The sequence below is a fragment of the Crocuta crocuta genome, unplaced genomic scaffold (assembly GCF_008692635.1).
Source record: "Crocuta crocuta isolate KB4526 unplaced genomic scaffold, BGI_CrCroc_1.0 scaffold102, whole genome shotgun sequence".
Taxonomy (NCBI): Eukaryota; Metazoa; Chordata; class Mammalia; order Carnivora; family Hyaenidae; genus Crocuta; species Crocuta crocuta.
Window position 1 is genome coordinate 12,582,694 of NW_027530019.1, and position 22,871 is coordinate 12,605,564.

Here is a 22,871-nt window from a genome sequence, read left to right on the forward strand (position 1 = left end):
AATGTCTATTACATTGAAAGGTAGTAAGCTCAATTATCTCAAGATTTTAAAGGCCCTCTCTTGAAATATCAACTTACACCAGAATAACTCCTATAAATAGCACAAATAACTACTTTATTAGTAGCCCCATACTAAATCTACTTAAAGAGCTTCTGAAATGTTTAAGATTCCAGAATTACCTTGAGTTACTCTTAGCAGTTAAAAAAACAAGCACATAGATAGATATTGAAGGGCTGGTGGCCCAGTAGGCCTGCTCAGTAGCCCTTAAATAAAACAATTGTTATATAATTTAGGCAAACTAACTTAAAAACCTACTTCTGACAGAGTTTTACTGACATGCCAAAAAAACCTGTGAGGAGACCCACTTCCTTTGCTACCCAGGCATTTCAACATTATTCAGATAGTGAGAGAAGAGTCCATCCAGTCCCCCCAGCTTTTGTCTCCAAGGGAACTAAAGATTGTCCAAGAGACAGCTATTAGTCCCAAGTCAACCCTAAGGCACAATGTCAAAGGTATTCCTTACTTGCCCCAAAATAGTTCACATAGAGATTAGTAAACTCCAGACAGAATAAACATTTCAGATCAGTTTGTGATTACTGATCTGTCTCCTGTTTACACCATCAGAAAAGCTGATATAATAGCTGTTTTTCCGGAAGCCTTTTCCTGGCAGTCACAACAGGAAGAGGCCTGTGAAGAACTCCCAGGGAGCAGTCCACTCCATGCTGTAGGACTTAGCTTTATCACAGGAAAAACCCCAGTGATTCAGTCTTTGGCATCCCCCACTCCATCTGCATTGATGGCAAACATAGCTTCAGCTTCAGGAAGACAGGGAGAGTCGTAGATTTTGCAGATTCTGGTTTCCCCTCTTCCTTTTCTCAGATACAGTCTGACCCAAAGAAACAAACCAAAGTTATAATTTAAAAATCTTTTTCCTATTTATGGTAGATAGGAATTTTTTCCAGACATATATACTTCCTAGGAGTTTGTGGATCTTTCTGTATTCCTTAGGGACATTTCCAACCTAGAGGAATCAACTTCTATCCTGCTTCCAGCTTAGTGGATTTTCCATTTTGAAGTAACTTTTTTTACTAACCAGGAAAAGGCCTATCTTTGATATTCATTCTTCCACATTTGGGGGCTTTTAATTCCTTTGTAAACTAAAAGCAAAGATCTGTTCTAACCACGGCGTGACAACTAAGTTTAGCAAGGACTCCTGTGTCTAATTATACAACAAAAGCTTTAAAGGGTTTAATGGAAATATTGTATCTTCATGTCTACTTCAGTTAATACGACATTCCAAGACAAAATCACTTATCCCATCACTTTACCTGGTTGTTGAGGCATGAGCAATGATGTTTCCTCCAATAGGTTTTTTAGGATCTGCAGCAAACATGGCTGCTCCATCCACTTGGGCTACCACCTGGTTGGTGATCACCACTGCTACACCAAACTGACGGGAAAGGATAAATGTCATTTTTTGTGGCCATATAGTCAAAGAACTACTGCTGCCACCCCTTTCCCCAAAAAGTAAGAATGATTAATACATGTATCTCTTCCTACCTGTTATCCTCATGACACCGGGCACTGATATTCTGACCTCCCAGCAAGGGCCCTGAAAATTAGGCATTATTGGTCCCTATCCCACAACTTACCTCATCAGCAAGTCGCAGAAGCATCCGCAGAAACCTGGCCAAGTGCATCTGCCTGGCTGAGAGCTCCCCTCGACCCGAATAGTCAGTTCTGTAGAGGGCAGTGGCACTGTCTACAATTAGCAGTGCATACCTATAGGGAACAACGACTCTATGAAGCCTATTTCTAGCCTGTGTCAGATTCTGCTCCCTTCCTTACTACCCTAAACTTTCATATTCATAGTTACTCATAAATGTTTTATTAAAATATTGGTACAGTATTCATGTCTGAAGGACTATATAAAATTTTCAGTAAGTTCAAGTGGACTATGACTTAATTTTGAAGTTTATTTTGAGAAAGAGAGCACGGGCCAGAGAGGGTTAGAAGTAGAGACAGAATCCCAAGCAGGCTCTGCAACATCAGTGGAGAGCCCAATGCGGGGCTTGAACTCACAAACTGTGAGAACATGACCTGAGCCGAGATCAAAAGTCGGATGCTTAACTGGCTGCAACACCCAGGTGCCCCAATTTTTTTTTAAAGTAATCATGACACTCCATGTGGGGTTCAAACTCATGACCCTGAGATCAAGAGTTGCATGCTTCTCTGAGCCAGCCAGGTGCCCAATGGCTGCCTTTTTTTTTTTTTTTTTTTTTTTTGGAGACATGACCTGAACCCACAGTGCAAGAATGTAGAACTAAAACTTACATCTTCCATTTTCTAATTCAAGTTACTATCAATTTTGCCAACAAGCCTACATAAAATTCAGGGTAAGGGCTCTGAGAACATATTCCATGTCTTCTACTGAGCACATACCTAGATTCTACCATCATGGCTGATGCTTGATAAAGGAGCTGGGTCTGGTGGTCTGTGTTGAACCCGCGAGCATATGCTACATTATCCAGGACATCACTGCCAGAGAGACCATATCTAGAAGAGAATAGAGAACATTTTTAGACTGCACACAAAACCCAGGCAGACTGGAAATTAATTTCTAACAAACAAATTACTTGGATGATCAGGCAAGAAGTGTTATGGCTAAAGAATATTAATTCCCTTTCTATTAGACGCAGAAGGAGTAGATCTGCTGGGCAGTACTTCAGGATAAATCAAATTTAGTCTTTGAAGACTCCTGAGCCAAAACAAGAAATTTCCAAATACAACGTTCCAAATGTTCTCCTAGAAAAACCAAAGCAACGTAACAGAATTGGAACTGAAAAAGTAATCACTCAAATCAAATTCATATAGCCTATTATACAGGAATAAAACTTTCTTTTTTAAAAAATTTTTTTAATGTCATTTATTATTGAGACAGAGAGAAACACAGCATGAATGGGGGAGAGACAGAGAGAGAGGGAGACACAGAATCCGAAGCAGTCTCCAGGCTCTGAGCTGAATTCAGAAGGATTCAGAGCCCAATGCGCGGCTCGAACCCATGAACTGTGAGATCGAAGTCGGACACTCAACCGACTAAGCCACCCAGGCGCCCCAGGAATAAAACTTTCCAAGAAGACTCAAGTTCAAGAGAAACAAGTGTGTTTCCTTTTTTAAAATAAAGGTTCTCACTTTTTAAAAAAAGTTCATTTATTTTGAGAGAGCAAGCAAGCAGGGGAGGCAGAGAGAAAGGAGGAGAGAATCCTAAGCAGATTCTATACTGTCAGCATGAAGCCCAACTCGGGGCTCTATCACAAACTGTAAGAGCATGACCTGAGCCAAAATCAAGAGTCTGACACTTAACTGAGTCACCCAGGTGCCCCTGTATTTCATTTCTTCTCTTTTCTTGCTAGTAACCAGTTACACCTAAGATAGATTATATGACATATATCCAGTATGGTTAAATAAGTGATACCTTAATTCATCTTATACTTCAATAATGATTTTCTCCTTTGCATTTTGAGAGAGAGCACACGAGAGTGGGGGAGAGACAGAGAGTAGGAGAGAGAGAGAATCCAAACCAGGCTCCTTGCTAACAGCTCAGCACTGGACTTGGGGCGTGATTCTACGACCATGAAATCATGACCTGAGCTAAAACCAAGAGTCAGACACAACCAGCTGAGCAACCCAAGCTCCCTTCCTTTTAGCAAATAAGAGGCCTCTTTTTCGGACTTTCTCAAAATAAATAAAAATTTTTCAAAAAAGACAAATAAGATATCTTCTGTTTTCTTAGAATAATCTTTTTTTTCCTTACACCTCTATAACTGCTACCTTAAGACTCGAATGCTCAAAGTGGTGTAAGACAATTTTTACTTTCATTAAATATGCCATAATGGTACCCCATTTCTTCACAGATGCTTTTATTTTATCCATCTACCAAGATACCACTAAATGCTTGCATTTTTACAAAGCTTCCCCCTGCACCTGTCAAATAGATGTGATTCTCCCTCTTCTGCACTTTCAGAAAATGTCGTTTAGGACTTTCTATGGCATTTTTGAGCCACCCTACCATTCTTTTACTAGACTACAAATTTCTTCAGGGAAAAAAACTAGACCTCTCTTATCTAGCACATTTTTATACCTAATAAATTCTGAATAAATATTACTGAATAAAACTTTTATCCACAATGCAAACAAAAAGAATATCACCTTACCCAAGTATTTTCATATTAATGTGACCTAAAATCATTACAGTTCAAAAATACAACACCAACTCCCCTATGTCATAGTTTAAAAGAGAATTTGTTTAAACAAATCAAGGCACTGTAATTCTTTGAGAACCATAAGTTTCTATGTTTATTATTTTATCAGTCTTTTACAGAAACAGTCTATGTGGAGACACTGATCTTTACAAAAGCATACACCGCATTAAACCTATTCTGAGATTAAGCTTAATAGTTTTTCTCTGACTTTTCCTCCCCAAAAGAATAGAAAAACAAAGGAATAATATAGCATTTGGATAGAGGACTGCAATGAGGTGAACCTCAGTATCAGGAGATCTCATTCTAACCAACTGAATTTTCCACATCATCTTTATACTTTCATGGGCACTTCACCTGCTATTCTTTGTACTAAACAAGTACATGTTTAGTTTTGGCATTAATTGGATTGATGACAACGAATTATCAAGTCTGAGCATGAAGATAATGAGATGCAATAAGGATAGAGTTTTACCTTGGAATCCTGATCAATTAAACTGGGAATAAGATTAAAATTTCCATATTTAAACCATGGCTGTAAGAAAAAAGGTGCAAGAGGCCCAAGTACTTACTGCACTACACAAGTCTAGATTTGCTCAAAACAAAAATATCTATCAGGAAAGGAAATTGTCTTTTGCTATAAGAATATGGATGCCTCACCAGAAGAAGCTGACCTGGCCTGTCAGCAGCATTCACAAGAAACACTATAGGGATCTCTGTACTTACATTCCTGAAGCAGCACATGGAATTTTCAATTCCCACAATGTGGAAAGAGTTGGCTGGAAATAAGTATCAACTCTCAAGTGTTTCCAGAACTTCCTCAAAGAATAACCTGGAACACCTATTAAAAAGGTGGGCCTACCTAAGACTTAATCACAACTTGGAGGGGGGAACAGGTGTGGTAATTTGTGTATTTAACAAATACCTCAGGTGATTCTTAACATGTAAGTATGAAAAATAGCTATACTGCTTCAAGGGAGTTCTGCCATTCTTTCAGAGTATTTAAAAGAACTTTCAAAAAAAAGGTGATGACACTGTAGCTAGCAATTATGGCCATGACTTTTAAACTTTAGCAAGCATCGATATCACCTGGAGAGCTTGTTAAAACATTTCTGGACCCTATTTTAATTCTCTAACAGCTTTTGATTCAGCAGAATGTGGACTGGAGTCAGAGAATTTATACTGTGAACAAGTTCCCAGGTGATGCTAACACAGCTATACTGAGGACTGTGTTCTGAAGAAGCCCTGAGCTCTAGTAACCTGGATATGGGTCAGTATTCTTCAATAACAGCTAATGAGGGTTGTTCTGTTATGAAGGGAAATTAGGTACTAGCTTAAGGAGGCGCTGTTACTTTCTCAGTACTGTAACATAAATGCAATATACATAAACAGAAATTTGATTACAAGAAGTTTTCTTGATAGGAGTGATAAAATTTCTATTTAAACATTTTCCTTGTTTGCAACTCTTGATCTCGTGGTTGTGGGTCTGGGTCCCATGTTGGGTATAGAGATTAAAAATAAAATCTTTAAAAAATATACCAAAAAAAAAAAAAATACAATAGTGGGGCGCCTGGGTGGCTCAGTCGGTTAAGTGTCCAACTTCGGCTCAGNGATTCTGTGTCTCCTTCTCTCTTTCTGCCTCTCTCCCGCTCACACTCTGTCTTATTCTGTCTCTCAAAAATGAATAAATGTAAAAAAATTTTAAAAAATTAAATACAATAAAATTTTTTTCCTTTAGTTGACCAACAGCCATAAACATAGCCCTAATAAATACTAACCCATTCATTAATAAATGCCAAATGCCCTTTTCTATGGCTTAGGTAGACAGTGAGTGATCAAATTAAAGCCCTGTCCTCAGAGCCAACATTCTACTATCTCATCTATCCTATCTGAACACTCATTTATGTTACTTGGCAAAATTCTAACTCAAACTCAGCTACCAAAACAGTATACTTAAAAGTTAAAAGTGTGGGGGTGCCTGGGTGGCTCAGTCGGTTAAGCGTCCGACTTCGGCTCAGGTCATGCATGATCTCATGGCTTGTGAGTTCAAGCCCCGCGTCGGGCTCTCTGCTGACAGCTCGGAGCCTGGAGCCTTGCTTCATCTGTATCTCTTTCTCTCTCTGCCCCTCCCCTGTCTCTCTGTCTCAAAAATAAACATAAAAAAAAAAAAAGTTAAAAGTGTGATTTCTGTACAAGAACAAAAATAACTTTGGGAGGGAAGATACAGTTTAGTATATTCATCTTTGCAAAATTAAGATCAGAGGCACCTGGGTGGCTCAGTTGGTTGAGTGTCTGACTTAGGCTAGGTCATGATCTTGCCATTAGTGAGTTTGAGCCCCACGCTGGGCTTGCTGCTGTCAAACTGGATTCTCTGTCCCACTCTCTCTGCCCCTCCCCTACTTATGCTCTCACTCTCAAAATTAAACATTAAAAAAAAAAAAAAAAGGAAAAAAACAAAGATCAGGTTGCAAGGGATTGATTCTTTTTTTCTTGACAGATTTTGTAAGCAGACACAAAGAGCTACAATTATGTTTCCAACTGATTTTTTTCCCGTCAATGGTGTATGTTTGATAGCTTGGATTCCTCAAATTGTAAACTGGGAAAGAAAATTTGGTTCTAATTCTAAAATTAAAAAAGAAAATTCTCTTCAACTTGGCCAGTCATCAAGTTCCAACTTGAGTCTGATGTCTCAACATGCAATTAAATTATATTTAATCACTAGGTTTCAGTAAAATGTGTGGTAGGGACCAAATTATCACATTTGACTCTAGAGAAGGGAAATTAAAACAATTTCGAGAGTTTATTTGAAAGATGTATTCAGGGACAGAGAAACTTATATATTTGTTACCAATTTTACTGAGGTATAACTTATATAAGCCATATAATTGACCTGCTTTAAGAGTACAACTAGATGACTTTTTAGTAATAAAATCTGCAGATTTGTACAACCGTTACCACTATCCAATTTTAAAACATTTCTGTCTTCCTAAGAAGATCTATCAAGTATATATGCAGTTACTTCCTGTTCCTACTCCCTGCCCAGGCAACCACTTATCTATTGTCTCTACAGATCTTCTCCTTCTGGAAATTTCATATAAGTGAAATTATAATATATGGTCTTATGTGTCTAGCTTAAATCATTTAGTATGTCTTCTGAGGTTCATCAACATGCATCGGTACTTTATTCCTTTCTATTGTTGAATAGTACTCCACTGTATACATAAACCAGATTTTGTTTATTCACTCACGAGTTGATTGACAACTGGGTTATGTGCAGTTACGGGCTATTATAACAATACTATAAAGATCTATATACAAGTCTGTATGTGGATATGTTTTCATATCTCTTGGGTACATAACCAGAGTAAAACTGCTGGGTTATATGGTAATTTTATATTTAAGTGCCACAGTGTTTTCCAAAGTGACTGGACCATTTTACATTCTTACCAGCAATTAGGATTCCAGTTTCTTCACATCCTCCCTAACACTTGTTACTACCTTTTTTATATTACAGCTATCCTGGTGGTAGTATGTCACTGTGGTTTTGTTTTTCCTCTTGACTAATGATGTTGAGGATCTTTTCATGTGCTTCTTGGCCATTTATCTTGTTTAGAGAAACGGCCATACAAAAAGTTTGTTCATTTTTTAATTGGGTTGTCTTTTTATTATTGGATTTTAAGAGATCTTTGTATACTCTGGATACTAGACCCTTCAGATACATGATTTACAAATATTTTCTGACATTCTTTAAGTTGTCTTTTCACTTTTGAAGTACAGAAGTTTTAAAATTTGATGAAATAAAAACATCAGTATTTTCTTTCATGGACTGAGTTATAGTGTTTTGAAATCTTTGCCTACCTCAAGATCACAAATATTTTTGCCTGCCCTTTTGTCCTAAGTTTTATAGTATTAGTCCTTTTATTTAGGACCATCATCTTTAAAATAATAACAACAAAGTACATATACATGCTATATAATTGACCATTTCATCCTTTTAAAAAATATACCGTCCAGTGGCAATAAGTACATTTCCATGGTGTACAACAATCACCACCATCCATCTCCAGAACTTTTCATCATCCCAAACTAAAACTATATCCCTTAAATAACTCCCAATTCTCCTTACCTACTGCTCCTGGGGACCACTGTTCTACTACCTTTATGAATTTGACTACTTTAAGTAACTCATTTAAAAGGAGGAGTCATAGAATATTTGTCCTTCTGTAACTGGCTTATTTCACTTAGCATGTTTTTAAGATTCATCTCATATTATGTATGAGAATTTCCTTCCTTTTTAAGATTAAATAATATTCCACTGTGTGTTTATGACATTTGGTTTATCCATTTATCTAGTGATGAGTAATTAGGTTGTTTCTACCTTTTGGCTACTGTGACTAGTAGTATGAACACTGGTGTACAAGAATCAGAGTCCCTGTTTCAATTCTTTAGAGCATATACTCACAAGTGGAATTGCTGAATTATACTGTAATTCTATGTTTAATTTTTTGAGGAGTCACCAGACTATTATCCATTTTTGTTACTTTTATATATGGCACAAGGGTCTAAATTTATCTTTTTGTATGTTGATATCCAACAACATTAGCACTATTTATTGAAAAGACTATTATTGGGGTTGGGGAATCATTAAATTGCCTTGGCATCCGTGTCAAAAAAAATCAAGTGACTATAAATTTCATTTATATGAAAGAGCTCATTTCTGAATTCTCAGTTCTGTCTCACTGATCCACATGTCTGTCCTATGCCAGCACCACACTGTCTTAATTTTTGTTGTCTTATAGTAAGTTTTAAAATTAAGAAGACCAAGACCTCCAATTTTGTTCTTTTTCTCCATCTCCCCCATCCCAAGAATGGTTTGACTATTCTGGATCCTAGACATTTCCATGTATTTTAAAATCAGCTTGCCGATTACTGCAAAAAAGCTTCCTGAAATTTATGTACAGATTGTGCTGAATCTATAGATTAGTTTGAGAGAAAATCAAGACTTTCATAATATTGTGTCTTCCAATCCATGAAGATGGACTGTTTTTCTAATTATGTAGATCTTTAATTTCTTTCATCAATGTTTTGTAGTCTTGTTAAATTTATTACTATTTTGATCTTTTTGACAGTGAATGGAATTCAGTGTGAATGATGAAATTGCTTTCTTAATTTTTGAACTGTTCATTGCTTGTACATGAAAATACAATGGATTTTTGCTTAGTGACATTGTGTCCTACAACCTTGCTGAACTAATCTAGTTCTAGTAGTTTTATGTGTATGTAGATTCCTTAGGATTTTCTACATACAGGATCATGTCACTGGTGAATAAAGATAGTTCTACATCTTCCAGTCCAATCTGGATGCCTTTCATTTCATTTTCTCACCTGATTTCACAGACTAGGACCTTCAGAACATTCAGTATATTCTACCTTCAGTGGAATGTAAGTAGTGTGAGTGGACATCCTTACCTGGTTTCCAATCTTAAGGAGAAAGCATTCAGACTTTCACCATTAAGTATGATGCTAGCTACAGGTCTTTTAAAGTGAGGTATCTGTCCCTAACCAATATGGTTAAATTGTCTATTGTGCTCTTCAATGAGGATAGGTTTTGTTTCACATATTTTGGGCCTGATAATAGCTTTGGATATGTTTAGAATGTTCTATTTTCCCAATGTTCCTTTCTATCTCTCGTAATACATATTTTTTTGTCTTAAAGTCTGTATTATCTGATATTAGTATAGCCAGTCCAGCTCTCTTATGGTTACCGTTTGCAGGCAGTATCTGTTCCCATCCTGCTTCTTTCAACCTATTTGTGTTTCTGAATCTAAAGTGTTTCTCTAGAAAACGGCATATAGTTGGATGTAGTTTTTTATCTACTCTGACAATAACGCATAGATTTTAAAGGGCATTTTCCTTTACTAAGGAAGGTGATTCTTCTGAACTACACATAACACAGGGATACACAGAAGAGACACTCTTCAGACATACTATCTTGGCAATCACTACAGTGACAGGTGAGGCCAGATTTATCTGATCAAGTAACCTACCTCTCAGCCACTGCTAGCAGCCGTTCTGGCCTAAAGGTACCTTCAGTGTCAATGTACATGGCCTTTCCTTCTCCTCCACCTCGGTCAATGGGAAGCTAGACAGAACAAAAAGAACAGTGTAGAAATGAACACTGTGCTTCTTCTGATATAACTAATCAACTTCTCTCCTCACCCCAATTAGGCAAAGGGAAAAAACACATTACAGAGACAATCAGAAGTAGGGACGAAGCATTCCCTCCTAATAGAAATACAGCTAGTTGTAAATATGAAGCTCATGGTAACCCATAACATGTGAAGCCTGAGTCCTGCTAGAGGCAGATTGTTTGGAAATACGGTCTAAAGTAGATGATAAAATTCTATGACTGCACAGCAATACAAGATTGAACAATTCTCTCAAGAATACAAACATTAAAAAAATTTTTTTTTCAAATCTGATTATCTAATGTTTATTTTTGACAGAGAGTGAGAGAGAAGGCGAGTGAGTGAGACCACGGGGCAGGGTAAAAGGCTAAGGAAGACACAGGGTCTGCATTGTTAGCATAGAGCATGATGTGGGGCTCAAACCCACGAACCTAAGCGAGATCATGACCTAAGCTGAAGTTGGATGCTTAACTGACTGAGCTACCCATGATCCCGGAGTACAAACATTTGAAAGATAATTTACTACCTTAGCTTATAAGTTTAAAGCATGACCAAGAAAGAAGACCCATGCCAGGCAACTTTTGAGTTCCACAGATTTTAAGTGACTGATGCTCAAGGGTAGTTTCCACTCTAGAAATCTATTTTGGAGCCATAATTCGCCTTTGAATTCTGAGGAAAATCCTTTAGAACATTTTACATTAAGGGCCTAGTATCATCAAAATTTCTTTATTTTCTTATTTCTGAGAAAACCCTTTTTCAAATTATAAAAGTACTATATGCTTGACTTAAAAATTCACACAATATAGAAATAAGCAGAGCAAAAACGGAAAGCTCTTCTTTATCACTCCCATCCCCCAGAAGTAATCTTATCTAGGCATTTTCATATAAAGACTTTTCATATGTGGTTCTACCATTACCATGTGACCTTGAAAATATTAATCTGTTTCCTTTTCTGTAAAATCTAGATAAAACCCAAAAACTTGATGATATGCTCCCTTATGGCGCTGACCTTAGTGCGCAGTTACAAAGGCTTTGTTAATTTGGAAAGATGGAAAAGATTGTTATCATTTAGTAAGTTGGCAGATAAATCTTTCAAATCCTAAGAATCTATGGAAGGAGAAAAGATATGTGTACAACAAAAGAAGGTCTCAACAGAGGAAATATTTGGAATCACTGGCCAAGAGGACAGCAAAGGCTGACAAGAGGGAGTTCTTTTCTAGCTTTAGGACCTCTTTGGAGAGAAGGGAGACCACAGGTGGCTGGGTACAGGTAGGCAGACTGACAAAAAAGTGTACAAGGTCCCAGTGTGTTATTGAGCCGATCTCAAGGGTATAGACTACATGCTCTATGCTCCAGCCCTTCTGTCCCCTCCATCCTGCCCTCCAGTGCCACTGCAATCATCTTGTGTTACTGGACTGGGACACCACAACCAAGTTAACTATTTTTAATAACTGCTTAGTACCATAATTTCGCTTTTTCCTAATTAACAATGATAGAGGCTGTTTTGAACTTTCACCACTTTATAATGCCACGGTATAAATTCTTTGTACATTTATCCCTGACTCCATGTAAAAAATTGTGGATGCCACATTAAAAAAAAATTTTTTAATGTCTGTTTATTTTTGAGAAAGAGAAACAGCATGATGGAGGAGGGGCAGAGAAACAGGGAGACACAAAATCTGAAGGAGGCTCCAGGCTCTGAGCTGTCAGTACAGAGCCCGATGCAAGGCTCAAACTCACCAACTGTGATGTCAAGACCTGAGCCAAAGTTGGATGCTACACCAACTGAGCCATCCAGGTATCCCACGGAAGCCACATTTTCTGTCAAAGTGCATATGCATTCAAATTTTGATAAACCAAGGTATCCCAAGGTATCCCACGGAAGCCACATTTTCTGTCAAAGTGCACATGCATTCAAATTTTGATAAACCAACTTCTCTGAATTTAAAAATTTCTCTAGTACTTTGAACAAACATGGGCTGTTCATTTTTGTAATTATGGCTCTCAAATTTACATAAGTTCATTATTAGAGATCTAATGTAATAGAATTTTACTTCATTAAGTTAAGAAAATCTCAACAAATGAGAGCAGACAATGTTTAGATTCATGCAGTAATCTAACATCCTCTCTATACCTACAACTCCAGCTCTTAGGCTGTTAAAATATAAGCCTTTCTGTTATCAATGAATGAGCATGATTTGTCTCTTAAAAAAAAGCTCTATAGGTGTTCAGCCAGTTGTGAATGTTCAGTTATTTTTATAGAGAGGATATGGTTGAGAATTTTGCTTCAATTTATTGTTGACAGGCATAATCTGACTAATAAATAGTCCCAGAATAGGATTCTGTTTGCACAGCTGAAGAGCATAAGTGCGATATACACAGTTGCCCTAGCCACTACAGATACTGCGTACTGTACTCTAAATATTTATTCCACACGAATCTGTCAAAACAACATCCTGAAAACATTTCTACCTAAAAAGGTCACACATGATGTCAAACAAGCCACATCATGGTGCTATTTCCTTTCGCTAATAGTCTTAAATTTTTTTAATGTTTATTCATTTTTGAGAGAGAGAGTGCGAGCATGAGGATGAGCAGGGGAGGGGCAGAGAGAAAGGGAGACACAGAATCCAAAGCAGGCTCCAGGCTCTGAGCTGTCAGCACAGAGCCCGATGCTGGGCTTGAACCTACAAACTATGAAGTCATGACCTGAGCTGAAGTCAGAGGCTTAAGCGACTGAGCCACCCAGGAGCCCCTCACTAACAGTTTTCTAATGGTGCCCAGGGAATAAGCTATAGCTTCCACAGCTCACTACCACTCTTCTCAATGCTTCCTTCTTTATAAGCCCCAGTCTCAAAGTTCTCCTCTACCTCCAATCCCTCCTCCTTAGAATTCTTTATGAGGGGAAACAACAGTGAGTCAGCTCTACAGAGTGGACTCCTAACTCGACTATCTCATAAGACATACAGTGACATTTTATCTGCAACAAAAAGATCAGAACAGTCAGGAAAGAAGCAATTAAAATGAGAATTAAATGACAATTAAAATTAAAATGAAAAAGGGAAATGATGAGAAAAAACAGGAGACATTCAAGCTAGGCCTCTTGCTGTTAAAAACACTTTTATTCATGGGGCGCCTGGGTGGCTCAGTTAAGCGTCCGACTTCAGCTCAGGTCATGATCTCACTCTTTGTGGGTTTGAGCCCCGCGCTGGGCTCTGTGCTGACAGCTAGCTCAGAGCCTGGAGCCTGTTTCAGATTCTGTATCTCCTTCTCTCTCTGACCCTCCCCTGCTCAGGCTGTCTCTCTCTCTCTCTCAGAAATAAATAAAACATTAAAAAAAAAAAAACCCCAACACTTTTATTCATGAAGAACCACAGTATTTTCCTATATTAAGAAATGGCATTTATCACTTCAATTTAGATGCTGTGACTCATGAAGTACATATCTATAACATGAAAAAAATAGAGATTTTGTTGGGTGACTTAAAATATTGGTCTCTACAGATATGTGTGTCTTACTAAAATGTGAATCTATGTTAAGACACAGGGTGCTAACAAAATGAGTATTTTTTTTTAGTATTTATTTTTGAGAGACAGAGAGACAGAGTGCAAGTGGGGGAGAGGCAGAGAAAGGGAGACACAGAATCTAAAATAGACTCCAGGCCCCAAGCTATCAGTACAGAGCCCGACACAGGGCTCGAACTCAGGGACAGCAAAATCATAACCTGAGCCTAAGTCAGAGGCTTAATGGAGCCACCCACGTGCATCACAAAATGAGTATTTTTTATGGCTTATAGTATTATCTGAAACCACAGCACATTACACTGATATAATTAACATTTTGATAAAGTGCTATTTAAATACTGAATAACTTATGAGCAACAGTTTGTAACTTTTTTTTACAAGAGGAAAAAAAACACAAAAGAGAACAATTTTTATCTGATGCCTAAATTTATAAATGAGTTCCAAGAACTACTGTTGTTGAGAGGCTAAGAACTCACACTAGAATAAAGATACTAGTAAGACTCCTCTGTCATAGTGCATTAAAGAGGCAAATTTCATGTGAGTTGTTCTTGAACTTCACCAGTAAGTTGTGTCCATGGGAGAAGCGAGTATAACTAACCTGGATTAAAATAATGCCATTTCCTTCAAAACCTAAAACTGCAATGAAGCCTCAAAAAATTCTTAACAATTAAATAATAAATTTTTTTAGTATTTATTTTTGAGAGAAAGAAAGCGAACACGAGCAGGGAAGGGGCAGAGAGGGAGACAAAGAATCTGAAGCAGGCTGCAGGTTCCGAGCTGTCAGCACAGACCCCAACACTGGGCTCAAATCCACAAACCTTAAGATCATGACCTGAGCTGAAGCCTGACACTTAACTAACTGAGCCACCCAGGTGTCCCTGGCCTCAAAAAATTCTAACAGAGGAGTTGGCCCATAGTAATGGGCCAGGTTCCAGGGCACTGACTGGGCCAGCCACTCACAGTAACATGCCCTTAAACCAAGGAATGTTGGGACTCCAAAGAAGAAAAAGGGCTTCTCAAAACACTGTTTAAAAAAAAAACTCTGTCAGCACAGAGCCTGACGCGGGGCTCGAACCCACAAACCGTGAGATCGTGACCTGAGCCAAAGCCAGACACTTAACCGACTGAGCCACCCAGCCGCCCCTAAAAACACTGTTTAAAGTGGCAAAACAGTGGGGCGCCCGGGTGGCTTAGTTGGTTAAGCGTCCGACTTTTGCTCAGGTCATGATCTCGCGGTTCGTGGGTTCGAGCCCCGCGTCGGGCTCTGTGCTGACTGCCAGCTCAGAGCCTGGAGCCTGTTTTAGTCTGTGACTCCCTCTCTCTCTGACCCTCCCCTGCTCACACTGTCTCTCTCTCTCTCCCTCCTAGAAATAAATAAAACATTAAAAAAAAAAAATTAAAGTGGCAAAACAGTGACAAATTTGTTCACTGTCCCTTCTATATCCTTCTCCTTCTATTTCCTCAGATCTTTCAATTTCAGAGATTCTAAAGTTACTTCTCTATACAGGACTTAGTTCCACATCTCTAAATACTGCTAGAAAATCTTACTTGGTTGTCTCATTACTCCAAACCCAACTATCTAAACTTGAACTAATCTTTCCATAAAAACTGTCTCTCACTTCCAAATCCTTTTTAGACTTTACCAAATTAATACATTGTTGGGCTGAGCGATATTATTTTTTATTATCAGTCGCTAAGTGCTGCCTTTTTTAAAAAAATGTTTTTATTTATTTCTGAGAGAGAGAGAGACAAACAGAAAGTGTTAGCAGGGGAGGGTGAGAGAGAGAGGGAGTCACAGAATCTGAACCAGGCTCCAGGCTCTGAGCTAGCTGTCAGCACAGAGCCTGATGCGGGGCTCAAAACCACGAACTGTGAGATCATAACCTGAGCTGAATTCGGACACTCAACCTACTGAGCCACCCAAGTGCCCCAAGTGCTGCCTTTTAAATCTTCTGCCTGTATCTCTTCAATGTGACTATTTTAGTTTATACCTAATCAGCTAGTGTTTTAATAACCATCCATCAAATATCCTCAGCTCTTGCCTCTCCTTTCAATTCATTCAACAGGTTGCTACCAGAATATTTATGAAAATTTTGTTACTTCAAAAAAAATTTTTTTACTGTTGACTTATTTTTGAGAGAGAGAGAATATGAACAGGGAAGGGGCAGAGAGAGAGAGAGAGGTAGACAGAATCTGAAGCTGACAGCGCAAAGCCCAACATGGGCCTTGAACCCACGAACTGTGAGATCATGACCTGAGCTGAAGTCAGACTGAGCCACCCAGGCGCCCCTATTTGTTACTTTTCAGTTGAAAAATGTTTTATGATCTCCACTCTACTGAATCAAGTGTAAACTCCTTACATTACAGTTGAGACCTTCTAAAATACACTCTTTTTTTATGCCTTTTTTAAATATATATTTTTATTTATTTCTAGGAGAGAGAGAGAGAGACAGCGTGAGCAGGGGAGGGTCAGAGAGAGAGGGAGACACAGACTCTGAAACAGGCTCCAGGCTCTGAGCTGGCAGTCAGCACAGAGCCCGACGCGGGGCCCGAACACACGAACCGTGAGATCATGACCTAAGCGAAAGTCGGACGCTTAACCGACTAAGCCACCCAGGCGCCCCTAAAATACACTCTTGAGGTGTCCTTTTTTTCTTTTAAAGATTTTAGTTTTAAGTAATCTCCATGCCTAAAGTGAGGCTCAAACTCACAACCTAAGATCAAGAGTCACATGCTGTACCAACTGAGCCAGCCAGGGGTACTTTGGTGTGTCCTTTTAAGGTTATCTCCTACAACTTTTCCAAGTAAGACCTCTGAGCTAGATAAATGGGTTTATTTATTGTCTTCTCCATATATCATACCTCTCTGCCCCTGCACTTCTACACATATCATTTCCTACAGTTAAATGCTTTTTACTTTTTTTTACCTACTCAAATTTGCTTCAGGAGTATTGTACAATCCCTTATATCTGTAAAGTATTCCATGATTACTTTAGGGTGAAGTAATCCCTCTCTCTTCCTTAAAAAGTTATGCTACTCCCTCTTTATGATTTCTGTTCTGTTAAGTAGGTCCTGGGGCGCTTGCCTGGTTTGGTCAGTAGAGCACGTGACTCTTGATCTCGGGTTGTGAATTTGAGCCCTACATTGGGTGGAGACATTACTTAAAAATAAAACATTAAAACAAAAACAAAAACAAAAGGAGTAGGACTCAGGACATCTATCTATGATCTCCATTCATTCAAGTATTTACGGAGTACAAAGCATTGACTAGGCACTAGCAATAGTGCAGAAAGTAAGTCAGTTACAGGTTTTACTCTTACAAAGGTTTTAAGAGCATGGGCTTCCAAAGTCGGTTTGGGATGCCTGGGTGGCTCTGTCAGTTAAACGTCCAACTTAGGCTCAGGTCATGATCCTGCAGTTTGATTTTGAGCCCCGCATCTGGCTCTCTGCTGACAGCTCAGAGCCTGGAGCCTGCTTCAGATTCTGTGTCTCCCTCTCTCTCTGACCCTTCCCTGTTCACACGGTCTCGCTCTCTCAGAAATAAATAAAACATAAAAAAAAAGTAAATAAACATAAAAAAATAATAATAAATTTTTAATAAAAAAAATAAAGTCAGGTTGGATTTCTGTATCTATTATTTCAATACAGTATGATCTTAGGCAGTTAATTAACTATGTCTATTTCTAAATCCTCTCATGAATGCGAGCCTAAGTAAAAATGGAAAAGATACATAGCACGAGATAGAGTGAAAAACAGGAGTTGGGGCACCTGGGTGGCTCAGTTGGTTAACCATTCAACCTCTGCTCAGGTCATGATCTAATGGTCCGTGGGTTGGAGCCCCATGTTGAGCTCTGCAGTGAGTATGGAGCCTGCTTGGGGTCCTCTCTCCCTCTCTTTCTCTACCCCTCCCCAACTTACGTATGCGCTCTCTCAAAAATAAATAAACATAAAAAAAAAAGAGAGAGAGAAAAAGAAAATAGGAGGAGTAGAGTCCAAGAATGTGGCAGGAGATACAGTAAACAGATCACACTGGTATATGGTACTTTGAAAGGAAAAGGGCACTTTTTTTTTTTTTTTTACTGTAACTCAAGATAAGAAAAGTTGGTTATAAATGTAGGTAGATTTATATATTTGATGAGTAGCAGGTTGGTCATTGGCAAAGTGAGGGTTGAAGAGCAGAATGAAGGTTTGAGAAGGAAAGACAAAGCATGAGAAAACTGTCTTACTGAGCAGGAAAAATAATGCCTAAATAAATTGAGTAGGTCCACCAAGCAGCACTGAATTTTAAACTAACATCTGTCGTCTTAAATTTATTATTATTTTTTTAATTTCTGAGAGAGAGAGAAAGACAGCAGGGGAGGGTCAGAGAGAGAGGGAGACACAGAATCTGAAGCAAGCTCCAGGCTCTGAGCTAGCTGTCAGCACAGAGCCCGATGCGGGGCTTAAACCCACGAATCAGGAGATCATGACCTGAGCCAAAATCGGACGCTCAACCGACTGAGCCACCCAGGTGCCCCTGTCAACTTAAAGTGAAGACAATCATGGGGCACCTGGGTGGCTCAGGCGGTTGGGTGTCCAACTTTGACTCAGGTCATGATCTCGCAGTTCATGAGTTCAAGCCCCACAGTGGGCTCTGTGCTGATAGTTCACAGCCTGAAGCCTGCTTTGGATTTTGGGTCTCCCTTTCTCTCTTCCCCTCCTCTGCTTGCGCTCTCTCAAAAATAAATAAAATACTAAAATAAATAAATAAGATGAAGACAATCCATTTTATGTATGATTTTTTTCTCCAGTATGATCAGCTATTAGGGAACAAGCACTGAGAAGACAGTTCTCAGATAAGACTAAGATGAGTTCATCTAAAATGGGCATCTGTTCTGATGGGGAATGGAAATCTGAGGGTATTTGTAAAGGAATGAATTTAATGATGAATCGTAAAATCTAGACTAGTGAAGAAGGCAGGTGAAGCCAGGGGAGGCCTAATGGATGGTAAGAAAGTATCTGAAATTAATAATCTGAAAGATACTAGCACAATGAAGAATTCTGCAACAGCAAGTCTACCTTCTAATTAGTCTTAGGGATAAATAAAGTGCCTTTTATGTCTATTCCAAAAGACGAGTGAAAATAACAAGAATCAACTTTTTTTTTGCTGATTTGGTTAGAGCCCAAAAGCTCACCTGGCATGTTACAGCCAATGTATGACAGATCTGAGTCTTCCCAGTTCGGAATTCTCCAAACATTTCTGTAATGGATCCAGTCTCAATTCCACCTAAAAGAGCAATAAGAAATACCCTTTAGCAAAATACAAACATTCAGAAAGAATAATCATAGAAATGTCCTTGGAGCTCATCAGGAAGATGTATATATAACTTGGAAAACCATTTTTCAACGATCAGTAACTCTTACAATATTTTTTATTTTGTGGGGCACCTGGGTGGCTCAGTTGGTTAAGCTTCCGACTTCAGCTCAGGTCACGATCTCACAGTTTGTGAGTTCGAGCCCTGCATCAGGCTCTGTGCTGACAGCTAGCTCAGAGCCTGAAGCCTGTTTCAGATCCCTCTCTCTGACCCTCCCCTGCTCATGCTGTCTGTCTCTGAGAAATAAATAAAACATTTAAAAATATATTTTTCATTTTGAAATATTTCTAAATTTATAGAAAATTGCTGGGGTGCCTGGATGATTCAGTCAGTTAAGCACCCGACTTCAGCTCAGGTCATGATGTCACAGTCCTTGAGTTCAGGCCCCACGTTGGGCTCTGTGCTGGCAGCTTGGAGCCTGCAGCCTGCAGCCTCCTTCTGAGTGAGTGAGTGAGTGAGTGTCTCTCTCTCTCTCTGCCCCACCCCCACTCATGCCTCTATCTCTCTCAAAAGTAAATAAACATTAAAAAGAATTTTTTTTAAATCATCAAGAAATATACAGGGAGGTCCCATGAATTCATCACCCAGCCTCCTCCAGTGTTAACATTTTACATAACTACAGTACAGTATCAATATCTGAAAACTGTCAGTGATACAGCCCAGTTTTCAGATTTGTCCAACCATAGTTGTACTCATCTTATTTGTGTGTATATGTGTACAGCTCTATGCAACTGTATCACATCTGTGGCTTTAACTACCATCACAGTTAAGATACAGAACTATATCAAGTCAATAAGCAGTCACTTAAAAAAATACAGATATATCATCTAATACTTCCTAATTGTTTCTTGTGTACTTGGCATTGTGCTATACATATTTATGTACCATTTCATATAATTCCAATAACCTACAAGGTAGGAAGTCTTTTTATCCTTATTGTGAAGATAATAAAACTGAAGCATAGAGATATTAAGTAACTTGCACATGTAATACATCTAGTAAATGCTGGGAGGAGGTACAGAAGGGAGGGCTTAACACTCAAATATGAGTGTGATTGCTGAATACATACATCTGGCATCCCCACAAATAGAAAACTTTTAAGTATTTGGGGAAGCACCAAGAAAATAAATTTTAAGGAAAGTAATGTTTCCAAAAGTTCAAAAGCTTTACAGCTTTCCATAAAGTCCTGAAGATTAGTGTGTACTACCATGGATTGATATTATAACCTAGTCTTCAAACATGAAGTGTTTTAGTTATCAGATTTTCAGCCTTTTGTTAAAGTAGGTTATAATTAATTTCTTTAGGCAAGGGGAGCTTACTCTCTGACTGTGATATTAAGTGGAGACTGAATTGTTAAATTGGCAGATAATTTTTGTCTAAATTAAATTAAAATTTGTCTAAACTCAGGTCCCACCCTGCAGGAGTCTTACTTCTTCAATGTGGATAGTTTTCTTATCTCTTAATCATATCTAACACACAAATTCTACTCAAATACTTTAGTTTTGTTCTGTGACCTGGATGCTTTGCTAACTGTAGTTTACAACAGAGGATAAAGGATTACTATACCTTGAAGTAGTTTGTCAAGTTCTTTGGAACCAGTAGTAATTTGTATGATCTCTGATCGCCTTTGGTGGAATTCAGTTGCAGTAGTGAAACCCATTGGAACTAACTTGGCTGCCTCAGTCTGGGAAAAACAAGTAATGTCAAATCAACAAAATATGATTATTAATAAAACAAGAACCACACATACAGTGGAATGAGACATCTAATAAAATTTCTAGAATGATTTCTCTTTAAAAACGTATCAAAATACTAATAGTTCCAGTTCTAGGATTATTTTATCTGACAACTAAGGATAAACTAATCTAGGGACTCCATGAAGATTAATTTTGTAATTACTAATTCAAATAATATATTCATGTAGTTAAATTAAAAAAAAACCTATTACAGACCAACAAATATATACTTCACCTGACTTAATGACAAATGTGACAATATGGCACCAAGTCCAACAACATATTTAAGCCCTCATTTCCTGTTCTATCAGCCACAAACTATCTCTCTTAACTTTCTACTTTGTTAACTGAGGACATTTGTCCTTCAGTCTCTTCCTCTTTAATGTCTACTTCACCATCTCTGTCAGATATACCTTTTCTCTTATACTGTCAAGGTTGAAAAACCTTATATCCTGTTCACAGCAGCACTCTCCACAATAGCTAAAACATGGAAAGAGCCTAAGTGTCCATCAACGGACAAATGGATCANGAAAAAAAAAAGAAAAAGAAAAACCTTATATCCTATTTTGCAGTCATTGGTAAGTCTTCAATCATCCATCAATTCCAAAATTTAAAAATAAATGCATCCTCAAGTTTATGGAAATGAAAGGATACACTCATAAATAACCAATCAGTCAAAGAAAAAATCACAAGGGAAATTAGAAAATGAAGACACAGCATACCAAAACTTATGGGATGCAGTCAAAGCAGAGCTTAAAGGGAAATTTATAGCTGTCAATGCCTCTAAGAGCATCAATAACCTAACTTCCATTTAAAGATACCAGAAAAAGAGTGCACTAAACAAAGCAAGCAAAAGGAAGTAAGATTAGAGTAGAAACGAATAAAATAGAGATAGAAATACAACAGAGAAAATCAATGAAACCAGGAGTTGGTTCTTTGAGAAGATCAGCAAAATTGATAAACCTTTAGTCAGATCAAGAAAAAAATTAAAAGACTTGGGGCGCCTGGGTGGCTTAGTCGGTTGAGCGTCCGACTTTCGCTTAGGTCATGATCTCGCGGTTCGTGGGTTCGAGCCCCGCGTCGGGCTCTGTGCTGACTGCCAGCTCAGAGCCTGGAGCCTGTTTCAGTCTGTGACTCCCTCTCTCTCTGACCCTCCCCTGCTCACGCTGTCTCTCTCTCTCTCTCTCCTAAAAATAAATTAAAAAAAAAAATTAAAAAAAAAAAAATTAAAAGACTAGGCTCTGTGCTAGAGCCTGATTCAGATTCTGTGTCTCCCTCTCTCTGCTCCTTCCCTGATTGTGCTTTTTCTCTCAAAAGTAAACAAACATTAAAAGAAAATCTGAATACATGTACAGCAAGTACTGAGATTAAACTTTAAACACTTTTCCACAAAGAAAAAGCGTAACACTATTTCACTTGAAAACTCATTACATGTTTATATTACAGCTCTGTCAATTTAATTCATTGCAGAACCAAACAGTGTACTAGAAATACAATTCTTTCACTGAAGTTAGTGTTAACAACTCAATGTCCCTCAAAGGTTTCTGCTATCAAATTCAAATGTATTCTGTTTTATACGCCAGCAGTTTCAAAATCATGCTCCATTTTATCTTGCTTTTATATTTGAGTCATTTCTCAAATTTTCCAACCTCTCAATCTTGCCATGTATACTAATGAAACGCTTCTGTCTGAAGCTCCTTTCTTTTCCAAACTGGGCTGTTTGCTCTCTAGACTAACTACTGTCTAGAACCCTCCTTCACGGAGTTAAGTTGGAGTCTAACCTAGATCTTTGGTTTTCCACCTTCATTTGTT

The 22,871-nt window shown here is 38.2% G+C and overlaps 1 protein-coding gene across 1 annotated transcript in view; it reads right to left on the bottom strand.

Moving 5' to 3' along the window:
- Positions 1-95: 95 nt before the first annotated feature.
- RAD51 (RAD51 recombinase) overlaps positions 96-22,871 on the bottom strand; it is a 37,255-nt gene continuing 14,479 nt past the window's right edge. Inside the window, exons 4-10 of the mRNA XM_077764678.1 lie at positions 20,890-21,007; positions 19,144-19,235; positions 10,306-10,400; positions 2,443-2,556; positions 1,653-1,782; positions 1,329-1,450; positions 96-886 (exon numbers count right to left, since the gene is read on the bottom strand). Coding sequence (XP_077620804.1) covers positions 763-886; positions 1,329-1,450; positions 1,653-1,782; positions 2,443-2,556; positions 10,306-10,400; positions 19,144-19,235; positions 20,890-21,007 — 795 coding nt within the window. The 3' untranslated portion in view covers positions 96-762. The remainder of the gene's footprint in view (positions 887-1,328; positions 1,451-1,652; positions 1,783-2,442; positions 2,557-10,305; positions 10,401-19,143; positions 19,236-20,889; positions 21,008-22,871) is intronic.